The 22,276-nt window shown below is 33.7% G+C and overlaps 3 protein-coding genes across 4 annotated transcripts; 1 reads left to right on the forward strand and 2 right to left on the reverse strand.

Annotated features, from left to right (window-relative positions):
- Window positions 1–258: 258 nt before the first annotated feature.
- LOC109798297 (cytochrome B561, amino-terminal protein) lies at window positions 259–4,184 on the reverse strand. The gene is made up of 7 exons (XM_083062580.1): window positions 3,836–4,184; window positions 3,697–3,752; window positions 2,710–3,620; window positions 1,883–2,081; window positions 1,578–1,763; window positions 1,055–1,431; window positions 259–823 (listed from the first exon to the last, which is right to left on the reverse strand). The coding sequence occupies exons 1-7, from the start codon at window positions 4,000–4,002 to the stop codon at window positions 683–685; spliced, it is 2,037 nt and encodes a 678-aa protein (XP_082918706.1). The 5' UTR covers window positions 4,003–4,184; the 3' UTR covers window positions 259–682.
- A 4,025-nt stretch (window positions 4,185–8,209) lies between these two features.
- Window positions 8,210–13,514, forward strand: IVD (isovaleryl-CoA-dehydrogenase). The gene is made up of 15 exons (XM_020359344.3): window positions 8,210–8,593; window positions 8,793–8,876; window positions 8,964–9,021; window positions 9,492–9,616; window positions 9,711–9,755; window positions 9,974–10,022; window positions 10,107–10,216; window positions 10,675–10,751; window positions 11,329–11,379; window positions 11,475–11,539; window positions 12,121–12,275; window positions 12,363–12,403; window positions 12,479–12,533; window positions 13,048–13,104; window positions 13,191–13,514. The coding sequence occupies exons 1-15, from the start codon at window positions 8,480–8,482 to the stop codon at window positions 13,335–13,337; spliced, it is 1,233 nt and encodes a 410-aa protein (XP_020214933.1). The 5' UTR covers window positions 8,210–8,479; the 3' UTR covers window positions 13,338–13,514.
- Window positions 13,515–13,794: 280 nt separating this feature from the next.
- LOC109798909 (auxin response factor 4) lies at window positions 13,795–20,729 on the reverse strand. Of its 2 annotated transcripts, none has more exons than XM_020359343.3 (12): window positions 19,830–20,729; window positions 19,641–19,697; window positions 19,226–19,411; window positions 18,831–18,915; window positions 18,502–18,592; window positions 17,483–17,647; window positions 16,798–16,917; window positions 16,636–16,714; window positions 15,972–16,134; window positions 14,746–15,476; window positions 14,467–14,657; window positions 13,795–14,232 (listed from the first exon to the last, which is right to left on the reverse strand). In XM_020359343.3, the coding sequence occupies exons 1-12, from the start codon at window positions 20,163–20,165 to the stop codon at window positions 14,049–14,051; spliced, it is 2,388 nt and encodes a 795-aa protein (XP_020214932.1). In that variant the 5' UTR covers window positions 20,166–20,729; the 3' UTR covers window positions 13,795–14,048. The 2 variants fall into 2 exon arrangements, with proteins under 2 accessions (XP_020214932.1, XP_020214931.1); XM_020359342.3 differs by having other exon boundaries at window positions 14,746–15,479; window positions 19,830–20,722.
- Between the last annotated feature and the right edge of the window lie 1,547 nt (window positions 20,730–22,276).

Below are 22,276 nucleotides of genomic sequence, written 5' to 3' on the forward strand. Positions count from 1 at the left end.
CAAAAGTATATTAGAGAATAACATTATACTTAAACCTAAATACCTTTATAAACTTTATCCCAATTGTTATACGCCCAAGGCAAAAAAAAATTAAAATTAAAAAAAAAAAAACTGTTAAAATTCAGCCCGTGTTAAGCATAATTTGACGCAAACAAATGCACTAGCTACCCACCCACTAGGACTACAATTTGTTCAGGCATTGTGACTGAATAAGTCACTTTTGTTAAAAAAAATACGGGGTCAATAACTCAGTATGACTTAGAAACACAAAAATAAATACAATTAAGTAAGCTCTGCTTTAGTTGCTGTTGTTTTAGTTTTCTCAACCAAGTCACATGGTCCCGGACAAGTTTTCCCCAGTGGAAAAATATGTATATAGCTAACTGCATTTGGGGAGGGAGGGTACAAAGACCTGTTAATCTTCTGGTCATAAGGTATCCAAATTTGATTTTTGACAAAGTGCAATGTCCCACATACAGTGAAATCATTGAGCCGTGCATTGTAAAGGCCTTTAGAATACAGGATACAGCGTAATTCTAACCAACACTCGATCAGGAGGGATCCACCTCCAGCATATTCTTTTCTGCAATGCCTGACTTCAAGAAATGCAATTTATTGCAGATGTTTGAGTCAGCATGCTGAATGTTGATAGAAGCAAAGTGATTTGTCAATCATATAGAACTTAATCTTCAGAATCTGCTTCCATAACTGGGAGAATGCTTAAAGCTGACGCACCTAGATGCATGCCCCTAATAACACCTCCATACCCAACCTTGATCTTATGGCACAGAAGCAAGATGGAATCCCACAGTGCCGTTCTTCCCTGACATAAATCAAGAACTGTTAGCAAACCAATATAAAAAATTAAAAATTAAAAAATAAATAAATAAATAACACTGTACTGGTTGATAACAGCTCTATGGGCGAATCATGTGTACAAAGTACGTATTAGAAAATAAACAGTATTAGTGATTAGATAATATTAGTATAAAAAAAGGCTCAAAAGTATTTGATGTAAGTTCATATAACTTGGGGCTACACAGGCATTACCGACCTGAAGAGAAAACTGCAGTTTCTTATCCCAGTACAAGGCAAATATCGGGGGACCCTGCTTTCCAACTGCTAGTATACATGCTCCTGGGTGGAGCACAGAAGGGACAGCAGACAGTACAGCAATGTATTTCTCTGGAAACCTTTCCTTAGGGGGAAGGACTCCCAAGAATAATGGGTTTTTCCCAGACTGGGCTCCAGCATAAGACATAGCATCCACATGTAACATCCACTTTGGATGTTCTAGGAAAGCACAGAACAGATACAACAGCAAGTGAGAATCAGAAGGCAGCTCAAGAGTCCACTTTTTATTCTTTATATCGTAAACCTCCCCGCTTCCAAGATACTCGTAATTCTTCAAGCAGGTCCCTTCTGCAAGCTCTGAAAATTAAGACAAGGTAACTATAGTTAGATGACATTGGTGTATGCTGGCCATGAAATCAATCTTATATTAATCTTCAATTGATCCAGGAAATACGATGAAGGTTAATGACAATTAAAAGCAATATATCCATAATTCTGTCTACCTCGGATCCTTTGCACAGTGTAATCAGCACGAACACTGCTTTGAGGTAGCAAACCTTTAACCCACTCTCCTTTAACCAAGGCTTGAAGCCTTTGGTGTTCAGTGATAGCATCCACACAATCCTGCATGATAGGAACTAGCGAAGCCTGCTGTGGGGACTGTTGCATATTGGATACAAACAACTTGGCTGTGTGCAAAATATAAAGCAAGTGGAATTTGTCAGAGCTCAGAAGCTATCAGCATTCGGCAAGTATAATCAAATTGGACTGAAAAATCACATTTAGTGATTAATGTGAAGCAACATACATTTGGAAGAATCTATGGCCTGCACAAGACTAGAATGTAACTGATGAAGTAATCCATCTTCATTGAGAGTCAGGGCAGGTTGCCAGTCTTGAATCTTATCAACTGTTGGCAAAGCAGCAAGGGTTCCAGAAGACAGCATATCATTGCCCACTTGACTAATTGTGATTGAAATACCAAGTTTAGCAGCTGCTTGCATAACCTATGAATAAGAAAATCTTAGAGCCAGGGGAAATGAATTAAATTAGTTAATGCACCAATCATGTGACATGTTTTGAGCTTAACTTTAATTAACTACAAGTAAGAGCTCGTTTAGACACAGTGCCGAAATGCATATTTTACTGGTGCTTAGTCTGGGTGGCTCATTCGAACATTATTTTGCGCTCTGCAGACTAAGTGAACTGGTTTTGCAGCAAAAGAAAAACTTTTTGAATGTTCTACCTTCTGCGGTAGTATTGCCAGCCATAATCCATAATATATTAGTAAAATAATGTAAAGTATACTTTATACTCGTTTTTCTTGGTAATTACATACCAATCCACAAGTAATTATTCCTACTTAACCAAACAAAACTCATTCTTATTATAACATCTTTAGATAAACACGCTCTAAAAAGTAACTTTACCCCAAATTAATTCTCTAAAAAACCAGCTCTATACAGTTAACTGAGCACACAAATGAGAGGTCCCAAAACTCTCCATGAAAGTTTCACATCAAATACTACCTTGTCTGTCATTGAAAAGACATATTGACTTTCACACAGTTGATATCTTTCTTGTTTGTTTAATCTTGCTTCAAACATAAAGGAAGAAATGAAGGGCAAAATGAACCTGAATGTGACTTGTCTCAATCTTGTTAAGCAAAGGGTTGAGCAGAACTGAAGAAAACCATTGCCTGAGTCGATCATGCCACTGTTCAATTTGAGGATAAATGCCGAGATGTTCAAAAGCTTCAATAGATTCTTCCATGGACATTGGTGCAGGAAAGTCACCCTCACCCTTCTTAGGAGGAGTTTTAAACTTTTGCGAACCTGGAGACATCCTCACAGGCCTCAATGGCATAAGCCTTGCAGTTCCAGAGGTATTACCCGAACCTGTAACTGTACCAGGGCTCACTATGCCAAAACCAGGAACCGTGGGAGGCGGAGTAGGCATCTTCCCTGCTGACTCATTGAACCTTTCATCCACTTCAGATAAGAACTTTTCCAGCTTTTCCTCTGATGTTATCTTACTAGCAGAGGAGGCTCGCCTATTGGACCAAGGGCTCGAGACCACCGTATCCACTCCAATTGAACTCCTCGGTGGCGAAACTAAACCTGGAGAAAGATACAACGAACCTGGCGACCTTGAGGGAGTGCCAATGGAGCGAGCAGCAACACCCCTGTTAGAATTCGACCCATCTGCATCAATGCGAGACGAGGATCCTCGACTAGGGCTGGGAATTGGCTGATGAAGAGGAACAAGCAAATCTGAAGAAGGCAATTGGGGTTTAGCCTTGGGGGGCTTCTTTGCCGAGTCAGGTTGAGCCAATTCAACCTTTGACTTCACTCCTAAAAGCCCTAGTTGATGTTTGGTGAGCGAAATCTCAGCTTTATTAACACTGATAGAATCTGACACGGGCTTGGCGGCAACTACACCTCCAGCATTCCTAGCTCTAAGCATAAACACAACTTTGAGAAGTGCAGAAACAGTTCCAATGAAGACAATACCCACTATAGCTTGTAGCGTCTTGGCAAGCCAATCTGAAGTTCAATAAATAGATCAGAAATCACAAATTACCCTGATTATTATAAAATAAAACTTGAGGTTGGAACTTACAAGCTGTGACAGGGGAAAAAAATCCGAGGCTCAAAATGTCGATGAAACCGTTTTCCCTGCAATGTGCGAATGTTACATAGTTAGTTGCGTAAGAAAAGAAAAAAAAAATGCATGTGAGAGTGAGAGAGAAAGTGTATACCTGAAGATGATGGCGAGAAAAGCGAATGCAGAGGCGGAGAAGAAGGAGAGGATGGAGAGGATCGTGAAATTGGAAGGTTGAAGACTGTTGGAAGTGAGAACCGCCGAGAAAGAAGGGTTCTGATAGACACTGAACTTCGATGTTGAAGACGAAGAAGAAGAAGCCATGGGAATTGGGAACCAACCTCGTGTAGGGTTTTGATTTGGGGTTTAGGGTTTAAGTTTCATTCAATTACAAATTACAAATTACAAAATACAAAAACTCAGTTCTTCCCTCGCTCCCTGAATTCGTTTGTTTTGAAATTCACTTCCAATAATAATGAGAATTGGAGTAAGAGCGGTGTAATTTGTGTAATAAAATTCTATAAGAAATTTTACATTTTTACAAGAGAGGATGAAGAAATTAATGTGATTAGAAGATAAAAAGAAAAACTATCTCGCTAATAATTCAATTACTTCGTTAATGTTTTACATTAAAATTTAATAATATAATTTTTAAATAAAAATTTATTAATATACAGTAATTGTTAAATTAAAAAAATTAATATATAAATAAACTTACAATTTTATAAATAAAAAAACACTTTATATAATATCTTGTTATATAAATTTAAATAAACACATAAGATATTTTCAATAAAATGAAATAAATAGTGAAAATAAAAAATAATAGTGGCAAGTTGTTGGTTACCACCGAAAAATATATATACTTATTGAAATTATAATTATAATTACAATAAAAATATTTGAATATATTATCATGTATATTATTTAAACTTTTATTCCTGTTGATTCTAGAAGTGAGTTGTATTATCTAGTATTGATATTTATGTGATAAATGAAAGGTTTTTATATTAAACAAAATTTATAATAAATACTTAATAAATTTTATATTTTTATAAACAATAATTTTTAATGAAGAGGATTCAAATTTTATTACATCTTTTAATAATTTTATATTAAATATGAATTTTGTAACGACCCGTCATATATACTTAGAAGAATCGCGCTAACAATACTAATTATTTAATACAGAATATTAAACTGGATAACAGAATATACACATAAAGGAAATGATAAAAGAAATAAAATATTTATATACAATTGAGTTAGGCCTTCTCTTTAAGATGTGATGGCTCGTGTGAAGAGTAACTTAGGCTTAGAGAGCCTACTAACTTTCAAGTTAATCATTCATTCTTGTATGCTCATAACCATAGCTCAGGTGATTGAGCCCTTGATCCATGGTCCTTCAACATATATCATTACTTTATAACAAACTGAATTTTTATTTCTTTGTGCAATTTTGCATATATTAATGAACATTAAATATTTACTTTCAAAACATTTCTTTTTTACTCAATTAATTAGGCTTTAAAAAACACAATTATCTCATCGTAATTAGTTTTTTGTTTTTATTTTTATTTTAATTATACTTTTTTGAAACATATAATGAATGAAGTAATAATATAATTCAATTGGTCAAAAATTACAATAATATAATAACATATTGCTGCAATATTATAGATAGATATTCATTAATGTTATTCATCAATGTTAGAGTGAAACAAAAATGTAAGTAGAAGGTGATTGAAGACTGAACAATAATAATGGACCAAAATGATATTAATAATTTTAAAAAAAATGAAATGATATATCAAAATGATGTCTTTTTACTGTCACAATACATCTTATATGATGCTTATAATGTATTACATTAATATTTTTGTAAATAACAATTTTGTTATTTTTAGAAACAGGCTTAATGCAATTCATTCATAATCTATTGAAATATATAATGAGAAATATAGTTGAAATCATGCGGACCAATATAAGAATTAGTTGCTTTTGCCAAAAGATGGGAAATCAAATTCGCTTTTCTGTTAACAAATTTGATCTTACAGTTATCTAGAAAAAGTTTTAGGATTACACATGTCAATGATGGAATCAAATTCAATAAGATTAATTTAATTATAGTTAATACTTTAAGCTGGCCTTAAAGGAAATTGAATCCAACTAAAGAACTGAGACCCATTCAAGGGCTTAAAGAATAGCATATGCTTCGCATTCATGAGGCTTAAGCAAAAACGGATAGAGGTTAGTCTTGGTCCTCATAAAAGAGCAATCTGAATTACAAAGACAGAAACCAACTCCAAATGAATCCTTAGTAGTAAATAGAGTTACATTTGCGTTGCACTTAAGCTCATCGCTTTGGGTGAATCCACTTAGAGATATAAGGTTGTTTGATGATTTGTTGGGACAATGATTTGTGGTTGCGTGCCTAACTCCAATCAACAAGAGTGTTTTCGGCTCTCAACTTTATTTGTTGTGGGTTCCAAGGAGCATTCTCCCAGAGCTTCTTATTTTTGCTTGTCCAAATACTCAAAAGCTAGCATGACAAATTCAGTAACTTTGTGAAGGCTCCAATTATGCAAAACAGAGAAAATTAGATCCTTTAGACTATCCATTTTATTAAAAAGTAGGAGTAACTGCTATCTAACAAAATTGAAGTTCCAACACTATTGTGTGAAGGAACAACCAGGGTGTGCCAAGAGTTCTCATGTTGATCATCACAAACAACACATGTGTTCAAACATGGCACACCTCTTGATTAGAGATTTAGCTTGGTGGAAAGACAATCTTTACAGGACTACCAAAGGAAGTCTTTAACTTTGGCCAAAATGTTGAGCTTCCACAACTCTTTCCACACACCAATAGCATGCAAATGGCCATAGTTTAATACATGATGCATGCATCCATGATAGACAGATTTAATAGTAAAACGATCATCTCTACACCATTTCCATATTTGTTGACTTGTAATAAAATCATCAATCAGAGGGATACTGAGGATAAGAACATAATCTTCTTCATCAAAAATGTCTTTAATAGTATCAATTTTTCAACTATGATTATCAGGATCAATGAGACCATTTAATTTCATGTCAAATAGATAAGGGATAATAGGCGAGCTAATCATATTACTATCTCTTAATCAAGGTTCACTCCAAACAAGAATATATTTTCCGGATTCGACTCTCCGACAAAGGTCATCAATAAAAAAAAAATACCGACTTATGTTTTTATGATTATCCGTTAATTTGAATTAATGAAACAAAATATTAAATAATTTTTATTTTTTTTTAAAATTTATAAATTTAATTTATGCATTAAGAACTTTAAATTTAACGGTTTGATCATTGAAATTTAATATAAAACATGAGTTATTAAATGAATCAAGTTTTGGTAAATTTACTCTTAGTGTAAACAAATTCCTCATCCTCATATATATATATATATATATATAATGTGATACATGATATACCATGTCAACATTTACGTAAATATCAAAATATCAACTTATGTTAATTAATAAAAATCTAAATTGATAAATGAATTAAAAGTTCAAGATCTCAAAAAAAAATTTATTTTTAGAAATTGAAATAACTTATTTATAACTTTTTAAGGTACTGTATATTTTATATTTTATAATTAAAACTAAACACTATATCATTTTATTAGATAATGAAAAAATGTATCATTTCATTGAATATAAAAAGAAAAAAAAATTAGCAAAACACTTTTCAAGTATATTTTTTTATTAATTAAAATTTATTAAATAATACAAAATTTAGTAAAACACCTTATTAAATGAAATTTTCAACTAATTTTATGATTTTCATTACATTTTAACTAATGATAAAAAATTTATAACTTATAGATAGGTATGTTAAAAGAGTGTGATAAAAATTATATTGTTACGTAGTATTTAAAAAAAAAAAAAAGCTATTGTCTAATAATTAACAATCATTAATTTTTAATGTCCCAAACCGTAGTTAAATAATGGGGCCCATTTTAAAAGCACTCGTCCATATAATGACAGTTTTCTAGAAGATAAAAAAATGTTTGCGACATTTATAACTTGAAAGCCACTATGTCATGTACATAAAATTTTATATTTAAGGCCTATTTTTTTTTTTAAATAATTATTTAGCCAGTTAAAAATGAAGTTTTTAACTTTTTATGTGTGTAAATCAACATTTAATATTTATAAATTTATTTAGAATTTAGCAGTATTCATTTTGTTTCTGTCAATTATTATTATATTTCTTTGATCTTCTTAAAAATTGGTCTCTGTAAGACGAAAAAGCAACAAAGTTTTTCATCTTATGAAATTGAATTTTTTGTTTTTAAAAGACTAAAAGCTAAAGACATGCAATTTTCGAAAATGTTATTTAAGAAAAAAAGTGTTTTCTTTTAAATTTAAAACAAAAATGGCAAAATGTTAAAATAAAAAACTGTTTAAAAAAAAGGTGTTTCCCATAAAATAAAAAATAAAATAAAAAAAGTTGTTTGTAACATTCTTGGACCTTGGTTGGAGGATGAAGCTTAGGAAACGTTTCGTAATGAAATGAACATCTGATTGTGTTTGAGGTCCAACGATGTTCCACCGTGGCTAGTTGCCAACACCTCTGTTCTTATCTGAATCTGCCATTAATATATTACTTCCTTTACCATTTTTATATTAATATTTTGTTTTCTTCTTTGTACCAAAAACACGAATTATTATCATCAGCGAACTGAGAAAGCAATAATCCATCGATCCATTTTCATTTTTCAAGTGTGACCCATCTTTGTTGCTTCCACCATGCATAGGATCAACACTGCAAGGTCCATTTTTTCTGCGGTTTTCAGAACCAAATCTCAGCGCCACTCTGCTGCTTTCTCCACCTCCTTGCTCTTCGACGAAACTCAGATACAGGTTCTTCTACCCACCATTCTTTGTTTCAAACTTTAGTCAAAGTGTTTGACATTTTTTTATTTTATTTTTTTGGAAAAAGAGTCATATTTGCATCAATGGGTAGCCAAGCACAGCTTTAATTATTTGGCTCTGCATTTTTTTGTAAAAGTTGAGCTATGCTATGAATGTAATGATTGGAAGGTTTTATTGCATGGTTCAGTTTAAAGAAAGTGTTGCTCAGTTTGCCACGGAAAATATTGCCCCTCATGCTTCAAAAATAGACCACACGAATTATTTCCCAAAGGTGTGTATAGGGATATGGTTTTATCATGTCCATGAACATAACTCATAGTATGTTGCACATTCTGATTACATTTTGATGTAACTATAGGAGGTGAACTTATGGAAAAGCATGGGAGAATTTAATCTCCTTGGGATTACTGCACCAGGTAGTCTATTTTCCCTGCTTCACTGCTTCCATTTTTTGATATGTAAAAGCAAATAAAAGACCCCTTTCAGATTTGTTATTTGTTAGTTTTATCTACTATTGTGACTTCCATTAGACAGTTGTTATTCTCCCTGTAGACCGTGTGATATGATTGTGAAGATAATAAATGCTAACAAAGCACAATTCATTCTGATGCACATTATTTTCAATCACTGAAAAAAGGTGTTTGATTTACCTCTCCCCAGAGAAAGGTTAGGTACCTTATACTAATTCATTTTGCAGGCTTTCATTTATTCAGAAATCACCATTCTTCAATAAATGGAGTCATATGGATAAGAGCATCATTTTTTTTTTTAATTCTCCTTCTTAGGGTGTGGTCAACTTAAGATAAATATACTTGGAATCTTTACAATATGGTCATGTGTTGTAATGCCAACAAACATTTCCAATTCTATTTCTGCATGTTTGCAGAGGAATATGGAGGGCTTGGCCTAGGTTACTTGTATCACTGTATAGCAATGGAAGAGATTAGCCGTGCTTCAGGATCTGTCGGTCTTTCTTATGGTGCTCATTCAAACTTGTGTATCAATCAGCTGGTAATTGAAGAGAACTTAAGTATCTCTCATTCTTTGCTTTATGATCTTCCAATTCCAATGAATCTTCAGATTTGCTAATTTCTGTTTTGTTTAGGTGAGGAATGGAAACCCTGCTCAGAAACAGAAATATTTGCCTAAGGTTCCAGTTCTGTGAAGTTTAATCTTAATTATTTTCTGTGAAATTTTTCTGCCTTGCTCTCTTGCTGATGATGTGTAAAGTATCAACTTTATCAGCAAAAAATGCTCATAGCTTTTCACCCATTTCTTGTGCTAATTAATAGTCTTTCTCAACTTTTCTGGTTCAATATATCTATCTATTTATAGGCTAAGTTGTTTTTTTTCTCTTCAATTTTGAAGCTTATCTCTGGAGATCACGTGGGAGCTTTGGCAATGAGTGAGCCCAATTGTAAGATATGTGAAATTGAACAGTAATATTTTGCATTTCTAGATATTCCAAGGACTTTACAAAGTGAATTGAACTTTTCTGCAGCTGGTTCTGATGTTGTCAGCATGAAATGCAAGGCTGATCGAGTTGATGGGGGCTATGTACTTAATGGGAACAAGATGTGGTGTACTAATGGGCCAGTTGCTCAAACATTAGTATGTTTCTTAAAATTTCATTGTATTTTCCCATGCTCTTGCGTTGACCTTATTCTTGTATGATCTGCCTTTAGAAAATTAAAATGACAATGTTTCCTTAATTTTTTATTTTAATTGATCATTTTTCCATGCAACAACATATCATTATCATGATTTGAGGACCTGATTGCAAAATTATAAGATCAGCTATATGGGTCATACAATGCTAACATATTTATCATACTTCTTGGGTTAAGTAAACCTTCGGAATTGATATTTTATAATTAATGTGGATAGCATATTTTTCTATTTTATATTTGGCAGATCTAAGAGGGTTAATTTTTGTGATCTTGACTAGTTTCTTTTCCTATAGCTTATACAGGGAAACCGGATGCTCATTTAATGTAAAACTAGATCTTACAGTCAAGGCATACACTGAGAATGTGTAGCACTTATTTGATTGTGTTGAATTGAATCAGGTTGTATATGCAAAAACAGATATAACTGCTGGGTCAAAAGGAATTACTGCATTCATCATCGAGAAGGGAATGCCTGGGTACTTGTTCTGAGCCTTGACAAGTTATATGATAAGTGGACAAACCTCTGCATTCCAACTTAGTTAATTCTTAGGCAATAATGTGACCACTTGGTACAGTCAATCAAACCATAGGTTGTTAATCTTTACTGGCATCACATGATTTTAAGCTGCAGTTTCATTTTGACAACTGATGCTTCTCAAACTAATGGATTTTAAATTGTACCTTAAACCAAATTTCTCTCATCTATCATCCAACACTAAACTCATTTAGTGGGACTTACCATGTGTTAGCAATTATGCAAAATGATTTTAGTAAAAAGTTAAAAGTACTGAACCTTTTGGCATCAAATAGTTTAAATTCGATTCCTGAGTTTATAGCTTGCAAAACCCGTTTCTGAAAATGATGGAGAAAGAAAGTGTCATGATCACTCATAAATAATATGCATATGCATGTAATATATGTGAGAAGAAGAAGAAGAAGCAATTTTCACATGATTGAAAGGATGGGGCCCCACTTAAATGATAAATCATTTGATTACTGTGAAAATTAGAGATGAAAGATGAAAATTTGACATTTATTTCTGTTTGACTACAGATTCAGTACTGCCCAGAAATTGGATAAACTTGGAATGCGAGGAAGTGATACGTATGTGCGCATGTTCTGTGAGAAATTTTCAACATATAATCCATTTTCAATCACTTTCCCTTACTTTTGCTGATAAAATGGAATTCTGTGGGCAGATGTGAGCTTGTCTTCGAGAATTGCTTTGTTCCAGAAGAAAATGTTCTCGGGAAAGAAGGGAAAGGTCTTGCAACTTCTTTTGCACTCTTCTATATTATTTTTAAAATGAAATCATCTTTATGTTGGTATAATGGACTCATTTGGATAATGAACTTATTTATAAGTTATTTTTTAAACTTTTTTTTTTAATGAAAAATTTATTTTGTATTTGGATTTAATCTTTAAAAAGCACTTATATTAAAAAGCACTAATATTTAAAAAATACTTGTATTTTCACTTTCAGAAACTCATTTTAAAATGAATCTGAACAGGTTCATATTCCCACGTCGATATGCTCAAATTGATCTATCATGTTAGCCTATCTCTTCTTTACCATTAATGTGCAAACATTTGAAGAAATAGAGAAAATAGTATATTTCTTATGTTCTTACCTTTGTTACTTCTAAGTTCGGAATCAGAATTTTGTTATTATTGGCTCCACTTTCCAAGCACACTTGATATATAAATTTATGTAAATTAAAAGAAACTCTCTAAATTTGGGCCACTAATTTTCCTTTCTCTTTTTACAATGTAAATACTAATAAAAAGAAAAAAGTTTGTTGCATGTCAAGTGTCAGCCATTACCGCTTATTCTTTCTGTTTCAGGAGTCTATGTCATGATGTCTGGGCTGGATCTGGAGAGACTTGTTTTGGCAGCTGGTCCTCTGGGTATTATGCAGGCATGTCTTGATGTTGCCCTTCCTTATGTTCGACAAAGAGAGCAATTTGGTCGTCCTATTGGGGAGTTTCAGTTTATACAGGTTTGTTATGCTCAACATATTTTTTGCAATTATCAAGTATAGTATGTGTCTTAGCCAATCACGTTGTCAAACGATTTTTGGTTACAGGGGAAAATTGCTGACATGTATACTTCATTACAGTCCTCAAGGTAGAAGATTCTAATGTTGCTCTTTTCACTTAGTAAATAAGTTTGCATGGCAGTCGATAACATTCTTCATTTCAGGTCTTATGTGTATTCTGTAGCTCGAGACTGCGACAATGGAAAAATTGATCCAAAGGTGCGTCCACATGCCTTTATCTTGTGGTTGAAAACTTGAAATAGTACTATTAAGGTTCATCATTTGGTTCTTTAAATGTACTTTTTCTGTTTATGAAACTACATCCATATTTTTTCATGGATTACACATATTGCATGAAATGATTAACTTTGGTTTTTGATTTTTATTTTTGTGCCCTCTTTTTAACCCTGTTTATTTGTTTTGGCCTTTGGGTCCATTTTTGCGCTGTATAACATGAATGCAGTGTGCAACTGCAGTGCATCTGTGAGTAGTACTGTAATGATGCTGTCATGATATGGTATTAGAAGTGTCAAATTATAATTCTTGGAAAATTTATGTTTTCTGTGTTTGTTTTAAACTTGATCGTAAATTTATGCTAAGATTTTGGTTCGTTACAATTTTACTGGCCTCAACCCTGGTCCTCAATCTAACAAACTTAAAGATTTTCTGTTTTTCACCATGGTTGTATGCCTATTCATTTCGTAAAACATGCTGTCTTGACTACTGATTTCAGGATTGTGCTGGAGCCATACTTTGTGCCGCTGAAAGAGCAACCCAGGTTGCTTTGCAGGTAAATAATTTGCTTGCATCGGTTATAGTTGCTGCTGCTGTTCCTTTTTTTCACATTTTTAATGCTTATCCCCACCAAATTTTCAGGCCATACAATGTTTAGGTGGGAATGGCTATGTGAATGAGTATCCTACTGGTCGTCTCCTGAGAGATGCCAAACTCTACGAGATTGGGGCAGGAACAAGTGAGATCAGAAGAATGATTATCGGACGTGAACTCTTCAAGGAGCAATAACATGTGATGACACCATACCTTACATGATGCCAGTCTTTTAATAAATCTTGGATGCTGCTGAGCCCCTGGTTGCAGATGTCTGTGAAACTAATGTTACATTCATCAAACGAGAATTGTAATCACGATAATTGATCATTGGTCCAAGAAATAAGAATTTCTGTATCATATTTTTATATATTTTGAAAATCTTCAAATCGATAATTTCTCTCGAAAAACAATTCTGTAAAAGAAATTAATTCCTACATTACAGTAATGTGTTAGGGCCTTAGGGGCATGTAAAGCTGAAATAACGTGATAGATATTGAATAACTATTTCATGCATTTTCTAATGAAAATTTATACTAATTGATTCGTAACTAGAGTGCATTTCTCAAGTTTTTGCCTAAATATTTGTACCTTCAAACCCGCATCACATCTCAAATAGGTTCCTAACAGTGGTAGCAATATTTCGCAACCATGCATGGAAGACTTGGAAACCATCACCATTATTCCAGTGTACGTAACTCAAGCCATAATGGCTTATTATATGATGCCAAGACCCTTATTTAGCTACTTTAGTGCACTTAATTGTCAGTCTTTCTAGCGCTGACCATGCAATTTTGCTGGGCCTACAAACTCAAAGGGTAGTAACCAAACACAGCATTAAACGTGTTGATTAATCTTGTACAGAGACAGGACCAACATAATAAATATTTAAGACAACCCTGAAACTTAGACTCTAACTGCCGTGGGAGAATAATCTGGCTGACCCACTGAGGAAGACTTTGAAGCCTCCATAATCACTGGTGCCTCTTCCAAACAGCTATGAGTATCATCACTGATCATCCCAATTGTCATTTTTTCCACTTCTTCTTGGGTATATATATGGATCTTAGACACCACATCACAAAACTCACTGCAACCATAGGAAACATGCAAATTCTTTTAGTGTCACCTAGAAAGTACATCACATTAACTTGACACTAGATAGCTCACATAAAGAATAGAGTACAAGAGTTAGCAGTTTCTGTCTATCCTATTAGAGTACATGTTGAGACAGGTGATGATTATTGATAACTAATTATAAGTTGCAAAAGTAGCATTCTTTAAAGTGTTGATTTGAGTTGAGTCCATGAAGAAGAATACTTACTGCCATGGGTCATCCCCCACAACCATTATGTCATTCTCACTGTCAGTGTAGAGAATCCTCCATCCCTTATCAGGATCTTTTAGAAGGCCTTCCATGCCAAACAGTCTCTCTAGTTCACTCAGCAGATCATTGTAGCCGCTCAGTCTTGAAAGATCAATAGCTCTTCCAACTAAGCTGCCTTGCTTGTGAACCTTCATTTAGTGTATGTTACATAGGTGGGTAAAACTTCAGAGAGAAAAAGGCATATCATAACATAATTTTGTTGTTATCATCCCTCACCTTTGTGCAGCTCCTTTTAGCAGAGTTCGGTAAATTCTGGGTAGCAGCTTCCCCAGACAAATGAAACCCGAATAGTTTGCAGCCATTTACCTTTCCCTGGGCATTGTTGTCACTAGGAACCCCCATATTTGGAGCCCCCAATGAAGCAGCAGCAGCAGAAATATTGTCCTGCAGCTTATGTTCATTTGGGAGATCTGATCTTCCAACTTCATTTACAATTATCCCTCCCTGAGTTGGTGGCTTGTTAAATGGGGCATTCTCTCTCTGAAAACCGGTGGGTTTTGAGCAAAACAAGCTAGTTTGACCAGGTTGGTGAATATCCCCATAAGGAAAAAGTGCAGATTGAAAGTTGGGTTTGGTTGCTTGATGGAGGTTGAAAGTTGAGCAACTTAGATTGGGCATTCCCCAAGCACCAAGGTTCAAATCAACATTTCCAGTCAGGGATTTCAGTTGACATATTTCTTGACCTTGCAAGACCCTTGGAAACCTGTTAGTTTCCACAAAGCTTGCATAACTGAAAGGGTGAACACTACTAAGCTCAGAAGTGGTGACCTTTCTTACTTCAGCTGATGCAAGATTTGGATGACTCGAAGAGTTCATCTCAAAACCTGGTGGCTTGGTTACTGCATCACATCCGTAGTAGAGTGACACAAAACCTGCATTTTCTTGACCTTGCAAGACCTTAGGTGATCTTACAGACTCCTCAAAGCCCACCAACCCACTGCCTCGTGCTGCTACACGAAACAAACAAGATGTTGATCAGGATATATCAAGTTAACAATCACTATGGACTTATGGTCTATTTGGAAAGATAACTTAATTAAGGTCTTATTGAATAGGTACTTATTATGTAAGTAATTAATATTATGTATAAGTTGTTTTTATAATAGAAGGTGAAGTGGAGTTATATAAAATTTGTTTTCATAAGCTATTATGGAGAATTATCGAGAGTCTATTTAGATATTAGTTTAGAAGAGTTTTTTTTGGAAAACTTCCCTACTATTAAAAACTATTTGTTCTTAGTAGAAAAACTCTTAGAAACAATTCTATGTTTGTATTCGAACAGATTCATAAGCTGAAAATTGCTTATGAACACATCACAAGTTGTTTTCATAAGCTCTCTCAAAGTTTTATACAAGTGCTTATGCCATAAGATAAATCCAAAAAAACTATAAATAAACTTTTCCAAATGGGGCCTAATTCTAGTTTAGTGTTAGGACTCGTACCAGTGATGAGGTGACTAGGTGAGGCAACCTGTAGACCTGTCCGCAGTTTCTTCAGTCTTGGGGAAGACTGAATGCTCAAGGGGGGGAGAGGAGCAGAAGGATCAATCTCCCATGGAGATACGCGGTCTTGGTGATTAGTCTCAATATCCTCATCCCATCTGACCTGTTGCATGTCACAGAAGGCTTACATTAATGAAGGGATCATCATGACCAAGTGGTCATTAACTCGGCTCGGTTCATAAATGTTAGCTTGATAGGTGGATTGCAAATGCAACCTTCATGTTGAAGAGCATCTCTTTGATATGATATATGTAAAACAATTTAAAGTGAGATACGAAAAATGTGCAAGCAAATATTACGTATAAAAGTTGGGGAAATGGAATTAGATTTTTATGTGTATGTGAGGTTCACAAAGAAAATGGCTTCACAGTAATATGCCTTTAGAACTTCTTTCAATTCTTCATGTATTTCTCAAAAACTGCAAACTACAATATGAAGAGATAAAAACATGTGAATTCAGCCTCATTAATTAAAATCCGGTTGATAGATCATATGCTTCAATGGCAAATTTGGGGAGCATACAAAACCGAAGTAAATCCAATGCTAAATGTATAAATGTGGTAAAAGAGTACTGCATAGTAACAAAGCAAAATTGAAAATGTACCATCAAGCACCTCCATTTTGATTTAGGCCATCTATAGGGATCCAAATCACTCGTTCCAATCAAGGTGCCACTACTACACCTGCAATATACCAATATGTCACACGCAAAAACCTTTTTGGACAAAGACATAGGAGTAAAGATTTATAACTATTTGTAGTCTACCTCCTTTCTTGAGATTCGTCCATTTCCAATCTTATTTTGAATCTTGTCCCAATGCTCACTGGATTATTGATGCTCTTAACATATTTTTGGTAAGGAACAACAAAATCTGCGTGACTTGCCCTGTATTATATCAAATTCAAAAACATTACGAATTTGTTGCTAGTGTCACACAAGAAACCAAAGAGGGAAGAGATTACATATCAACAGAAATTAAAGATTATGGTAAAAGGTTTCATTTCTAAGAAGGCCTATCAGAGGAGAAAAGCTAGTTAAGTAAGCTGCCAATATATTATCATCTGAGTTTCTAGAAAGGACACGGCCATTTCTGTCTAAATCAAAGTGTTTCCTATTCTTCCATCCACATCATTGGAGTGTTTCACACAATCCATTCTTCTAAGTACTTCATAGACAAAGTGCTGCAATACCTACACACTTACAGACATATCAACTCAAATCTATTTAGTTTTTACCATGTGATTACTGTTAACATTTATACAAAATAAAGTAAAAGAATAAAATTTAAGTGCCCTTTCTTTAATTAAAAGTAAAAACAAAAAGATATTTTTTCAAAGTACAACATGCCCTTGTGTTGCCCAGCCAAAATTTAAATCTAAGGACAAATAATTGCAGTGTAAACTTCATACATCTTACAAAGCAAGAAGACATGAACAGTCAGTATTAGTACCTTGGACTGTAGAAAACATGAAATTTGCTTTTGGTGGATATTGCATTTGCCACAGAAGAAAGGACATTGGGGTAACAGTTCTGGCTACCGATAATTGATTCAGGAAGTTCATTTCTAGGTCGAACAGCTCTTCTGATTCCCAATCTCAGTTCACCATTTTCACCCCTACAAAGGCATTATTAATAAGCAATTAGGATCTGAAAGGTACTTTAATGACCGATCGATAGACTCTTCTTTCTCTGCCACTAGATAGTTAGAATTTCAAGTTTCATTTAATTGGCTTCCAAAAGATATTATTACTCATTTTTCTTGCTTTCAAAATTTGGTAAGACTTAAATTCTTGATTCTCATGTAAAAGGGCCATCAATTTTGACTTTGAGTTAGGTTTTGTAAATTGTAAGTACATATATTTGCTTTGTACTCCCCTTTTGGCACTTTATGGTCTCTATCTAAGACAATGCAGCTCCTCAATAGTAAAATACAACGTTAAAAAATTATTATTTAGTATTAATAGTTCGTGATTAGATCATATAGCCTTTTTCTCATATGAATGTTACAACATAAGAAACTATTAGGTGTTCAAATAAAAAGACGAAGTTAATAACATCCATGTTTATTTTTTGGCATCTGACAATTACTTTCTACTAAATTATTGGAAGACCATTATTAATAATTAATAATTGTACGTGAGACTGATCCACGTTTAGGAGCTTTAGAGGTTGCTCCTCCTAGTCAACAATATAAGAATTAATGTCAATTAAAACGTCCAGTTCAACACACGCACACGCCAAGGATTCTTGGGTGCAGCAAGAGATTTTAATCTCTCTCTCTCTCTCTCTCTCTCTCTCTCTCTATATATATATATATATATATATGTTTGTATTAAAAACTTGGTTAAAATAGGAGACAATCATGAATCACAGCTGAGGTGACAAAGATGTATTTCAAAAAAGAAAAACATGCTTCGAGAGTAGCTAAAACTTTTTCCATACATAAACTAACAGTTGATAGATATATACCTTAGAAAGAGCACTGCATCGCCAGAAACAAGATTCTTTTGGCTCACAAAAATACTCCAACCAGTAGTGAGTAGATGCCTTCTTGGCTGACCTGACATATTACCACATCGATTTTGTGTACCAATTAGTGTCTGTTTGCTTTAGTAGAATTGACTTTGAACAGTTGAACATGATTTAGATGTCTATCTAAATTAATTTTAGCCACAGATTTTATCTTGGAACATGTTACAGTGTGATAAATTGATTCTCAATGTAAACCAAATGGGGGCCTTAGTCAATATATGAAGATTGAAGTCACACTTCACACCTTGTTTTTCTAATTGCATTACCTCTGTAAATGTGACGAAATTTCCACTCCACACCATGCAGGTCTTTGGCAACAAGCTCTTGTGAGGGCCTCTGCTGCTTATAATCCTGTAGCAGTAAAAGTAAAAGGAATAATTCACCAAGTTAAGCAAGGCTATTAAGTCAAACTTTGGTCTTTTCAGATAATCTTCTCCATGAACACATATAAGAAAGTAAGAAGGTAAAATGAACTAAACTTATCTCGCAAGTTAAAATCAAGCATTTTAACTTTTTACATAAGTTCTCTTATCTAACTTTTTCAAAAGCCAAAGTACATAAGTTGATTTTAATTTACAGAAGAAGTTTGATTCTTTTTACTTTTAATTTTTCTTCTTTAGAAGTGTTTATAATTATTTTTATGCTGTGAAAGATGTCACACCAAAGGAGGAAAACAGTCTTCAGCAGCTCTACGAGGAACAGAAAAGCCCCCATGTGTGCTGGTATCAGAGGCAGTTAGTGTTTTGCAGAACATGTGAGGGGTTGATTTAGTTGGTGATCTTTCATCTCCCTCCTCTTCTGCTCCCAATTCCTCAAGTTCTTTGCCCTCTGAATGCATCCCTTCCAACTGAAAAGAGTCCAGTGTAAAGAGTTACTAATGTTATGCAGCAAATGAACAATTGGTGCATCATTTAACATTTCAAGCTCATAGAGACAAATATTCCTTCTTCTAATTAAACAATGAAAGAAGCTTAAGAATTGTCTACTTCCCCCATGAAGAAGCACCAAATTTCAACCATGACAAATTAGAAACACACCAAAACATAAACAACTTCAAAGTTCAAACGAAAACAAACCTCAGCCTGAGGAAGCAAAGTAACCTGTGTATAAACCTCATCATTCTCCTTGTTGGCCTGTTCAAGGAAGTGACAATTTAGCAAAACCAAGTGAACAATAGAGCCAATGAAAGGGCCAAGTAAAATGATGACATCTTACATGAAATTCAGTAAACACAAGTGAATCTAAGAGGAGAATTGAGTACTCACAAGTAGTTGGACATTGACAACCCTGCAAAAGATCTGTGGATGGAGATCATAGGTGGGAATCTCCATTGGTGTGAAAGGAGAGAAAGAGGCAACCTGTTCTAAGTGACCTTGTGGAAAATAGACCACCACATTTCCCTTCCTGGGAAGAGAGGTGAGAGGGCCAGCGCAAGCATGCCAAAGCTCAAGGTAAGAAGAGGACACATGAGCTGAAGAGGAACTAGATGATGAACAAGTTGAAGAGGACCAACCACCAGCACCACCACCTTTCTCACATTCCCCATCACAGAGTGCATTATTCTCAACCTCGGTCACTTCATGGTTCAGATCAATTTCCATGAACACCTAGTGGTGTAGGCTCTTGAGAGACTCAAATGGAAGCAGCTAGAAAATTCACAACTTGAAAGGAGGCAAAGAGTGTTTCACCACCAAGTGGAATTAAGAAAAGGAAACCCCAGAAAGTGGAAAGTATAAATAGCATAGAAAAGAGGCTAAATTATGAAAAAAGAATTCATATTTGGAGGGGCAGCACACTACAGTGATAAATCAAGGGAAGGATGAAGAGAAAAGAACAAGAAAAGTCATGTTCAGAAGAGAGGATTTAAAGATAAGAAAAGAAGGATATTAAATAAGAAGAAGAAATTCAACGTATGATTCCACCCCCATTTGAAGGTACTGAGAAGGGGGAGCAGAGGCAGCAGACATAGACAATTGCATAGGAAGCACATAAACAAAAGGCAAGAAAAGCCAATGTGGTAGTGGCTTTTGGATTTAGACTGTTAAGAGTCATAGAGATAGAGAGAGAGAGAGAGTGTGTGTGTGTTGGGTGGGGGGGACAGGCTAAGACAGTACAGAACCCACACTCCCCCACTCTCACTCTCCTTTGCCTTTTATTTTCTTTATTCATAATGTCTTTCACTGTGATTGATTGAGATTTGAGGCCCTCTCTCTGGACAACATAAGTTAATGTATAAGATAAATAAACAAACAATCATTAACAAGCTTTCTTTCTTTCTCTCTTTCAACTTGCATCGAAAAAAGACAATTCCAAGGGAAACACAACCTAGTTTGTTGAATTTCAAGGCATGTGTAAACAGAAATGTTGAGGTAAAATAAATACTTGGTGTATATTGTATAGTATTATGTCGATAAAATATGCATTAATTAGAAAGATAGTAATGGTTTGTTGATTTGATATGATTTGGAGGCGTGTAACATGAATATCCGACAAGTGGAGATATAGGTACAGGGGTTCATTTAGTAATAAAAAAGAGAGAGTGAGACTGTGAAAATGCAGTGTGGTGTTGGTTTTGGCAGCAACTGTCCTGGACTCAGTTTAGTTGTCAAGGACTCACAACCCTTTACAACACATCTCAATTCTCCAGTCTTGTCACCCTTCCCTTCTAGTCAAGTGAAATGAAATCTAGGCCTCTCAAATTGCAAGGAAACAGCCACACTATCTCTTCTTCATCTCTGATATCAGGGTTTCAGTAATTGGGTCCTTCAGGATTTGAGTAACTGATACTTTTTTTTTTATAATATTTTTATAATTTAGTTTTTGAAATTAGAGGTTTGTGGACAAAGTGTAAAATTTGACACAATTAAAGTTATGTTCCACAAATAGTGAGTAGTTTTAGTTATTGACTTTGAGATATTAAATCAATCATTTTATGAATTTTTTTTATAGAATTTAATAAAATATTATTTATATTTTAATACTTAGATAGTCACATCGTATTATATTTTAATACTTAGATAGTCACATCGTAATACTTAGAATATAACGAAATATTATTTATCAAGTTTTCCAATTGTAAATTGATGTCTAATTCTAAAAACTTAAAAATATAAAAAAAAATTAATGATATAATTTTAGTTTGACTCCTTTGAAGAATTATTTGTATTTTTTTTTTTACCATAATTTTATAATTAATAATTTAATTTTTAAGTTTCCTTTATTGTCAAAGATTTTTAAAGAGACGTAATTAGTTAGTTGAATAAATAGTATAAATTATTGTGAAACTTCTATTATCGAATTCAATTATGATATGTAAAAATAATTGTTAAAAATAGGTATATATGGAAATATTTTATATATTATTTTTAATTTTTATCATTATATATTGTGTCATTTAATATCACACTACTCAAGTAGTAATAATATCACAAGATAATGTTAAAATTTAATGATCAACTAACACTAAATTAATGAAAAAACTAAAATTTCCTATTTTAAAAGATATGAAAACTAAATATTTCTATTTTAAAATAGAGAGATTAAAATTACATATTAACAAAAATAAAAGAATTAAAAATACAATTTAATCTATATAAAAAATTAGTTTAGTTTTAATGCTAATGAACTTAACTTTTGTGGGATTAACCTCAAAGATACTAGCTTTAGTGATACTTTTTATGATTATGTTTTATGTTTTTGTGAATTTTGTTAT

This window comes from Cajanus cajan, chromosome 8, assembly GCF_000230855.2.
Source record: "Cajanus cajan strain Asha chromosome 8, NIPB_CcT2T_4, whole genome shotgun sequence".
Lineage (NCBI taxonomy): Eukaryota > Viridiplantae > Streptophyta > Magnoliopsida > Fabales > Fabaceae > Cajanus > Cajanus cajan.

What these genes read in the sequence shown, in the direction of transcription:
- LOC109798297 (XM_083062580.1), bottom strand. Translation starts at nt 4,002, where the DNA reads ATGGCTTCTTCTTCTTCGTCTTCAACATCGAAGTTCAGTGTCTATCAG. An exon ending in TTTCTCGCCATCATCTTCAG is followed by an intron (nt 3,753 to 3,835) that starts GTATACACTTTC and finishes CGCACATTGCAG; the next exon opens with GGAAAACGGTTTCATCGACA. An exon ending in TTTTTCCCCTGTCACAGCTT is followed by an intron (nt 3,621 to 3,696) that starts GTAAGTTCCAAC and finishes ATTGAACTTCAG; the next exon opens with ATTGGCTTGCCAAGACGCTA.
- IVD (XM_020359344.3), top strand. Translation starts at nt 8,480, where the DNA reads ATGCATAGGATCAACACTGCAAGGTCCATTTTTTCTGCGGTTTTCAGA. An exon ending in GGAATGCGAGGAAGTGATAC is followed by an intron (nt 11,380 to 11,474) that starts GTATGTGCGCAT and finishes TTCTGTGGGCAG; the next exon opens with ATGTGAGCTTGTCTTCGAGA. An exon ending in TCTCGGGAAAGAAGGGAAAG is followed by an intron (nt 11,540 to 12,120) that starts GTCTTGCAACTT and finishes TTTCTGTTTCAG; the next exon opens with GAGTCTATGTCATGATGTCT.
- LOC109798909 (XM_020359342.3), bottom strand. Translation starts at nt 20,165, where the DNA reads ATGGAAATTGATCTGAACCATGAAGTGACCGAGGTTGAGAATAATGCA. An exon ending in AAGACTGTTTTCCTCCTTTG is followed by an intron (nt 18,916 to 19,225) that starts GTGTGACATCTT and finishes TTACTGCTACAG; the next exon opens with GATTATAAGCAGCAGAGGCC. An exon ending in GACGAATCTCAAGAAAGGAG is followed by an intron (nt 16,715 to 16,797) that starts GTAGACTACAAA and finishes GGTATATTGCAG; the next exon opens with GTGTAGTAGTGGCACCTTGA.